The following is an 8,384-nucleotide window of genomic DNA, read 5'->3' as shown; positions in this document are numbered from 1 at the left end:
ACTCATGACCCCAAGGTCAAGAATTGCATGTTCCACTGACTGAGCCAGTCAGGTACCCCAAAAATCCCTAATCTTTTTGTTTTGAATTTTTTAAAATCTTTTTGAAGTTTATTTATTTACTTATTTTGAGAGAGAGAGAGAGAGAGAGAGAGAGAGAGAGAGAAAACAGTGGGGTCGGGACAGAGAGGGAGAGAAAATTCCAAGCAGGCTTCATGCTGTCAACACAGAGCCCCACGCGGGGCTTGAAATCACGAACTGTAAGATCATGACCTGAGTGAGCCAAGATCAAGAGTCAGATGCTTAACCAACTGAGCCACCCAGGCGCCTCTCCCTAATCTTTTTTAAAGGGCACTATGCCCACCTAATCTTTGCAATGGAGAGAGATACCATCTTTATTATAATGAATGGTGAACAAACCTCCCCTTTGTTCCAGACAGAGACACTATTCCACCCTCTAAGTCCATTAGTTGTACAAACTTTTGAAAAGATTGTCTGAAGCACAGGCAGTGCGTGCCTCTCCTTATAAGAAAGGCAGAAACACAAGAGACAATGAAGAACTATCTCCTAATAACACATGGTAGACACAGCACACATACATTTGAATGAAAGATAAACACTTTGAGTTAAGTGCTATTATTATTTCAGGTCTCAGATGAATAAACTGAGGCCCAGCAAAAGTGAACTACCTGTCCAAGAACACAGAGCTATTAAGTATCCGGAGAGTACAATCTAGCCCCAAAGCACACACACACGCCTTAGGGAAGTGAGCCCTCTTTATTTCTAACCTGTGTCCCTGCCAGCTACCTTGGGCTTTGTGAATGAGTGCAACAAAAGAGAAAAAATGAAAAAGGGAAAAGCTGAAGGAAAGGAAGAAAGAATGGAGACCCATTTTTGGATATCCACACCTGCTCACATACCCAGAGCTACAGAGTACATACAGATGAGAACACTAGGACTGCCCAGAGTCACAGAGGAAGTTGGGGGAGAACCAACTAACCACCAGAACTTCTCTGACGGTGTCTTGGCCAAGCACATTCTGGCCCCTGCTACTTCTTTCACCTTTCTTATGCAGGTGACATTCCTGAGACTTGGGGTCAGGTTATCCTACCGAGTCAATCAACACGAGTCAATCAATAACTCAAGAGATCTGGTGACAGGAGAGGAGGTGGAGCCTGGGTGGCCACTCTGTCTATATGACCCTTCCAGTCCCAGGGCTCTGAAAAGAAGTGGTGAGTTCAATGCCATCTTCTACTGACTGGATACAGAACTTTCAGCCATGAAGGTAACAAGCATCCTCCTCCTCTGTGCCTTGGCCCTGTTGGGGCTATCTGGTAGGTGCCTGCATATTTTTCTGATTTGAGTAAAACCTGTTTGACTTGTTGCATTACTAAACCCATTACCTTCTAGATTTACATTCTAGTCTTAGATCTTTTGGTCCTAGCGAAATAAGGTCAGGGGCCTATTCCAGGGGGCTTCTTCAAGCCCATAAGTGCCTTGCTGCTTCTTACGACATTTAGCTAGGAAGAGCTACCTCCTTACTTAGATCACTTCAGAAACTGTCAATATCAAAATCAAATCTCACCAACATTTCTTTCTTTGGATACTATCAGGTTAGCTCCTTTCCCCTTCATTGAGCTCAACCAAAATGACCATCCTCTACATGATGTCAGCAAGACCTGTTATTTTCTGGGGAATGCAGCATGGCAATTTTAAGCATCTATCTGTGAACTGGATAAATGTGAATTGGATTAATAGGCAGTGTAATGTAACAGAGGGAATGAGTTCCTTAGGGTCCGATGTTGAGTTGTCAAAAGAGTTCCATGTTTAACATTACTTACAAAAAGATTTACACGTCATTCCAAGTTAGTTTTGTTATCACAAGACCTGGTTACTGCTAGTGGTAACTGCTTTACAATTAGTCGTATAAACTCTTCACATCTTCATCTATAAACTGAATTAAAGATACTTAGACTTCTTACATCACTAATTGTAAGATCAAAGGTCTAGTAACCAGTTGTGACAATGTCAGTGAGCATTCAGAAGATATTTGCTCTGTACCTGATACATTTCAAGCAGTAAGTAAATCACTTCTATTTTCAAAGAAATGGGTCAACTTTTGTGAAATGCTGAACTAAGATACTTTGATCATAATCAAAATTTTGCTTCATTTCCTTGACGCTTCAACAGGCAGGGAGTGATTGGACACCAGTGAGATATCCTTGAGAGAAGACAGAAACAAGAAAAGGTTGAGGGGGTGGGGGGGCAGAAGAGGCCAGCAGAGAAGTCACCAGTCTTCAATGGAAGCTGAGAATTCTGAATAAGAGCAGAGCTGGCTTTTCCCATTTAGGACCCAACCTCACAATGTCTGATTTATGTTTTATAGGCAACACTAGAGCTGACTTGCTGGAAAGACAGGTAAAGACAATTTTGTACTTTCTTATCTCTAGGGCTAGAACTGTTTGCCCCAATCAATGCACATTCAAGCGTTTTTAATTTCAATTTCATCTGAAATCAGGACAGGTGTGTGGTGCTAGCGAGGCTTAACAAGTATGGAGAGTAACAACAGTTTGCCCACAGGGGCTTATGCTGAAGAACAAATGCACTGACACACAGGCAGTTTCCATGTAGTCACACAGCCGTCGCTGTGAGGGGGTTTTATCTATTTTGAGGCTAGCTGGTAGGACAAGGATGTTGGGTGGCATTCTTTTTAACTTCACCCCAAATAGCCCTTCCTCCTTAGGGCCTGCTTGACCATGCTGGCATAAACTTTTCCCAATCCCCTAGGTGGAGCCCTAATTTATAACAAAAGAAAAATAATAAACTAAGTTCTTCCTCTAGAAAAATATTCTATATCTAACTTTCCTGTTTTTTCCTTGTGTTTATAAGGTAAATTGCAATAAATCTGAAGCCCAGAGGGGGAAGTGTCCCTCTTTTCATTACATTTATATCTAGTGAGGGGATAGATGACAAACTTAAAGGGCATGAGTGAATAAATTACACTAATGATAAGGGTTATGAGAAGTTCTGGTACCATGTGGAACCTAGACTGGTTAGATCAGAGAATGTGCCCCTAACTGAGTGAAATTTATTTTGAGTCATAAAGGATAAGTGAGTGTTAGCAAAATACTACTGGTGGTAGAAGTAGTAGAGTGAAGGGGTTAAGAGCCAAAGCTCAGGACCTAGACCAACTAGGTTTGAATCCTGGATCCAGGAATTACCAGCTATGTGGCTTGGGTGATTTAATCTCTATGTGCTTCACTGTCTTCCCTGGAAGATGAGTATAATAAAAAGTTCAAAGGATAGTTTTGAGGTTGAAAGAGAATAGTACATGAAAGCAAGTATGGCCTAAGACAGCCATTTCATAATTCTGAGTTCTTGCTGATGTTGACGAAATAGGCTATGCCAGGACTCCAAGGGGACAAAGCACTTGGTGTTGTCTGTCACATGACTGAAAGAAGGGCAGTATGACTAGGCCACAGTGGGCAATGAAGACATGCCCATGGTGTGGCTGACCTGAGAGGAACCAGCGCCCGCAGTCAATATAAACCTGAACATTATCACACTCACCTCATTTAAACCTCACATGACCATCATGAGATAGTTGGCGAAGTGAAAATACCCTTCTCACTGCACAGATGATGTGACTGAGGTTCAGAGGAACCAAGAGATCTGCCAATATCTCACAACTTGTAAATAGCGGAGGCAGTCCATACAATCAGGCTTTCTGATTCCAAACCCTGAACTCTTTCTCTCGGACACTCATTATCACTACCCCCACGGGAGTCAGGCTTCTGTCTTTAAGCTGATCAACTCCAGGGAAGTGAAAGCTGTTTTAGAGATTTTGTTATAAACTCGAAGACTACAAAATGACGGAAAACAATTCTGTTTAATTCCATTTTCAGGCTAAATGTTACAGTGAAATACCTGGATGTCCCAAGATCTATGATCCTGTCTGTGGGACTGATGGAAGAACTTATTCTAATGAATGCTTGTTATGTGTTGAAAATAAGTGAGTACGAACTTGAGTGTCTTTTAAAACGTATTTTTAAGCTAGTTGTCTTCACATTTTCATATATGTTATCCCCCTAAGTTCCAACCAATATATCAATAACATTAATCTTACCACAAGAGAAATAAAACAAGTAGTTTTCCAAAAATAATTCTCAATCTCTTCTTCTCCTTATTCTATATCTGGTATGATTCTATCCAGAGACATGCATACATTTATGTGTGTATTACAATAAAAGACAATATTTATTGTGTCAAGCATTGTGCAAGGCACTTAATATTCATGAGTCTATGAGGTACATAACACTAAGCTCATTATACACATGAAGAGATTGAGACTGAGCTTAAATTACCTGCTCAAAATCAACAAGCAGGAAGTGACAGATCTGGTTCCAAATCCTTGCTTTTTCCACTACATGTTTTTTGAGAGAGAGAGAGAGAGAGAGAGAGAGAGAGAGAGAGAGAGAGAGAGAGAGAGGCACACGCACACATGGGCACACAAGTTGGGGAGGGGCATACAAAGAATCTTGAGCAGGCTCCACACCCAACATGGAGCCGGACACAGGGCTTGATCCCATGACCCTGGGATCATGACCTGAGCCAAAATCAAGACTCAGATGCTTAACTGACTGAGCCGCCCAGGTGCCTCTCAACTATGCTTTAAAGACAGGTACCAGCCTAAGTAAATTTGTGAGATACAGAAGAAAATCCAACATGTTTAAACATGATTAAAAACAACTAATTATGCCTGCTAGGATTTGGAAAAGTTTGGACACTTTCTCTAGACCCTAAAGAAGGAGAGTGAGGCATTCCAATAAGGAGAAAAGCTGAACAAAAGGGAGAAAGGAATTAATCACATAAGATAAACGTGTTAAGGACGTGTTAAGGAAACGTCCAGTGGAATGGAGGAGGAAAGTATCTGAATGGTTCTCTCAACCAGTTTTTAAAAAATCATGTATATGACAAAAAAACATGCTTTTCCAGCAAGACAGTGGATGGTCTAGATTTTCAAAAAGCTAATACACCCAAAATACCTTTAAATTTAAAAAAATCAGGGGCACCTGGCTAGCTCAGTTGATAGCACATGTGACTCTTGATCTTGGGTTTGTGACTTTGAGCCCCTTATTGGGTATAGAGATTACTTAAAATTAAAATCTTTAAAAAAATCATTCTTGCTGATGGTAATGATTGTGTTAACTAAAGCCCTCAAAAATGCATATATGAATCGCATAGATTAGTTGGCCAAAAATAGATTTTCATAGCACTTTTATTTATGGAGATGAGAGCCGGCCTCAATGAAGCTCATTTTCTGAAGGGATCACAGGTCAGAAATCAAACTCAGGCACTCAGGCAGATCTGCCACAAACTTTCTATTTCACACAGCTACTGAACACCTAACATGTGTCCAGCAATGTGCTAGTTTCCTCTGCTTTCCTTGTGCTTTTGAGTAAGAGAAATTAACTCATCAGGGCAAACAAGGTAGCTTCTTGTAACCTGTGAAAAGCAGCATCAAATGAGGTGTGAGGAAAGTGCTACAGGTGTGAAGGAGAGAATCAGATGTCTTCTCATTGCAAGGGTCAAGAAAGGATTCATGAAAAGGATGTCATTTAAATAGGGCTCTGAATTTTGGTAGCAGTGCAAAAGCATTCCAGGTTAAATAATGGCGTAGAACAATCAAATCAAATAAAAGAGATTGCGCAAGTAGTCCAGAAAACTCTAAGTTATTCTTAGAACTGATTTAGTATTAAAGGGTTTGATGTAAGCTCAAACAACTGCATATTATTTCCATTATTCCACAGTCTAAGTTCCCAATAACATGATCTCTCTTCTTGGTCTGCTTTAAATCACTTCAGAAAATTATCAGTGTTAGCAAGCATTGTGGAAATAGGGCCCCAGGGAGAGAGATCTATCATTCTGAAGTTTTAGAACCAAAATATTAGGTGTTCTGCTTTGTGGTGAATTTATTTCCACACTAAAGATTTGTAAAAGGAACTCAAAAACACTTGTTAATTTTCTCATGATCTAGGCTGTTGACATAAAGGTCAAACATCCTATTTCCATCCAAGGGGAGGAGAAAGCAATATAACAGCCTTGAGATTTAGAAACTTTCCAAGTGCCAAGACCAAAAGGCCCAATATTTATAGCGAAATATTGGGAAAATATGAGCTTAGAGCTGAGACACGTCATTCGTTCAGCTTTTAAAACCTATCCATTCTGCTTACTTGCTCTATTTTTTCAAAAATATTCATATATGGGAAGAATATTTAAATGCCAGAAAAATGTAACTTCTCTTCCTGTATCTCTCAGATAAGTAAACAGGTCTAGAGAGAAAATGTGGTTTGTTCTAAAGTAAAATATTTTCAAATGTACCATGTTGCGTTTCTCTCTACTGCCCATTGAAAGCCCCAAATGAATATGGTGTAGAGTTAACTAGAGCCAAGCTCTAACCCATGTTGGTGGGTTGTGCTTGCATCTCCTAGCTCATCAATGTGCTTGTCAGATATAGTCAGTCAGGACTTTTTTCTGTCTCTTCTATGTCTCCTTAGGGAGCCTGTACTGTCAAATTCTGTTCTATAGATCAGCGTTCTCTGGTAGAACTTTCTTCAAGATGGAAATGTTCTATATCTGTGTTGTCTAGTATGGAAGCCACTAGCCACCAGGGCTTAAAATGTGGTTAGTACATCTAAGAAACTGTATTTTTAATATTACATAATTTTTTAACTGATTTGAATTTAAACAGCTGAATAGGGATGGTGTCTTCTCTACTGGACAGCACAGGTAGAGAAATAAGTCAATGTGTTTAAAAGTTTGCACTGTGTATGTTAAAACAACTCAGACATAAGTGTTATACATGAATAATAATTATGGAACAAAAAGACATTAAAAGCTCTTAAAAAGGTGGCACCTAGGTGACTCAGTCAGTTTAGCATCTGACTCTTGGTTTTGGCTCAGGTCATGAATTTGCAGTTTGTGGGTTTGGGGCCCCTGTTGGGCTCTGTGCTGGCAGTGTGGGGCCTGCTTGAGATTCTCCCTTTCTCTCTGTCCCTTCCCTACTCATGCTCTCTCTCACAAAATAAATAACTTAAAAAAAAAAAAAAGGTCTTAAAAGGAAGAATCATCAAGGTCCAGATAAATACATGCAAAAAGATATATGGAAGTCAGATGTCCCCAAGTAACGAAGAAATAGAAGAATTTTTATAAACCAGTATATTCAAAGAAAGGATGGCTAAGAAGAGAGAGAGAGAGAGCGCAAGCTCTGCAAACAATCTCATGAAGAACAATTACAGGATTTAAGAACATTTAGCTGACAGAAGAGAAAATTGATTTGGGAAAGGTAGTGAGTTGGGAGTGAGTTGGTAGTTGAGTGAGGTTTTTATCTGGAGGGGAGGATGCTTAGAGCTGGCAGTTATCAGGATACAGATATGATTTCCTTTTGTGAGATCCCACAGATATTAATCCCCAGAGTTCTAAGACAAAAGATCAGCCAATTAGAGCATCCCGGAGTAGGCCAGGCAGCAGCTAAGATGGAAATCTTGTGGCTAGGACAATGATATTAGGAGTAAAAGAACCAATGATGACTTAGAGGTTGATTTCACTGGTTTCCTGTAATGCCACAGTAGATCTGCACACTCTGTGAGGACAGACATTTTTCCTTTCTGTTGTATCCTTAGTGTATGTAAGCAACAGCGTTGATATTTGATGAATTTATGAATAAGTAAATGAATAAATGATTGAAAGACAAAGAAATGGGAATAAATTTGAAACCTTTCTATTTTAAATAAAGCTGATCTTTTTTCATTGTTTTTCTCCCATTGTCAGTTTTTTTTTCAGCAAAGTTTGATTTTTTTTTTTTCCAATCTCTTCTATAGGAAGCGCCAGAACCCTGTCCTCATTAAAAAATCTGGGCCTTGCTGAGAACCAAGGTGCTAAAATCCCATGTGGTCACCACAACGCCTAGCTGGCCTTACTGTTGAATAAAATGCATCTAAATACTTCCTGTTGTTCCCGAATGCTTTTTCCTCAAAGGCACATTTGATTACACTGGGGTCAGGGGGCTGAAACAAACTCAGAATGGAACAAATTTTACGAAACACAGCAATCCTGAAATTTTGGACAAAGTCTCCCTCATGATGCTTTTTCCTTTCCCATTTCCTACCTCACATTCTGAAAACTGGCTCAGGAATTGTGACTGCAGGCAGGACACAAATGATCATATAATCCCATAGAGAATTAATTGGCATGAGAAGAAACAGTTGGTAAACTCTCAGTCCAGAAACATGTTATCCACTACCTTTTGCCAACTGAAATAATTCCCTCAGGTTACCTTAGGATTTAATAGAGCATCTATTATTGTACCAGGACTCTGTGTAGTTGAC

The 8,384-nt window shown here is 39.8% G+C and overlaps 1 protein-coding gene across 1 annotated transcript; it reads left to right on the top strand.

Moving 5' to 3' along the window:
* Positions 1-1,201: 1,201 nt before the first annotated feature.
* On the top strand, positions 1,202-8,003 carry SPINK1 (serine peptidase inhibitor Kazal type 1). Its single transcript, XM_045493125.1, has 4 exons — positions 1,202-1,331; positions 2,384-2,415; positions 3,903-4,009; positions 7,878-8,003. The coding sequence occupies exons 1-4, from the start codon at positions 1,277-1,279 to the stop codon at positions 7,921-7,923; spliced, it is 240 nt and encodes a 79-aa protein (XP_045349081.1). The 5' UTR covers positions 1,202-1,276; the 3' UTR covers positions 7,924-8,003.
* Positions 8,004-8,384: the final 381 nt, after the last annotated feature.

This window comes from Leopardus geoffroyi, chromosome A1 (genome assembly GCF_018350155.1).
Source record: "Leopardus geoffroyi isolate Oge1 chromosome A1, O.geoffroyi_Oge1_pat1.0, whole genome shotgun sequence".
NCBI lineage: Eukaryota > Metazoa > Chordata > Mammalia > Carnivora > Felidae > Leopardus > Leopardus geoffroyi.
Note: the sequence above shows the minus strand (reverse complement) of the source record. Positions and strands in the feature narration are given on the sequence as shown.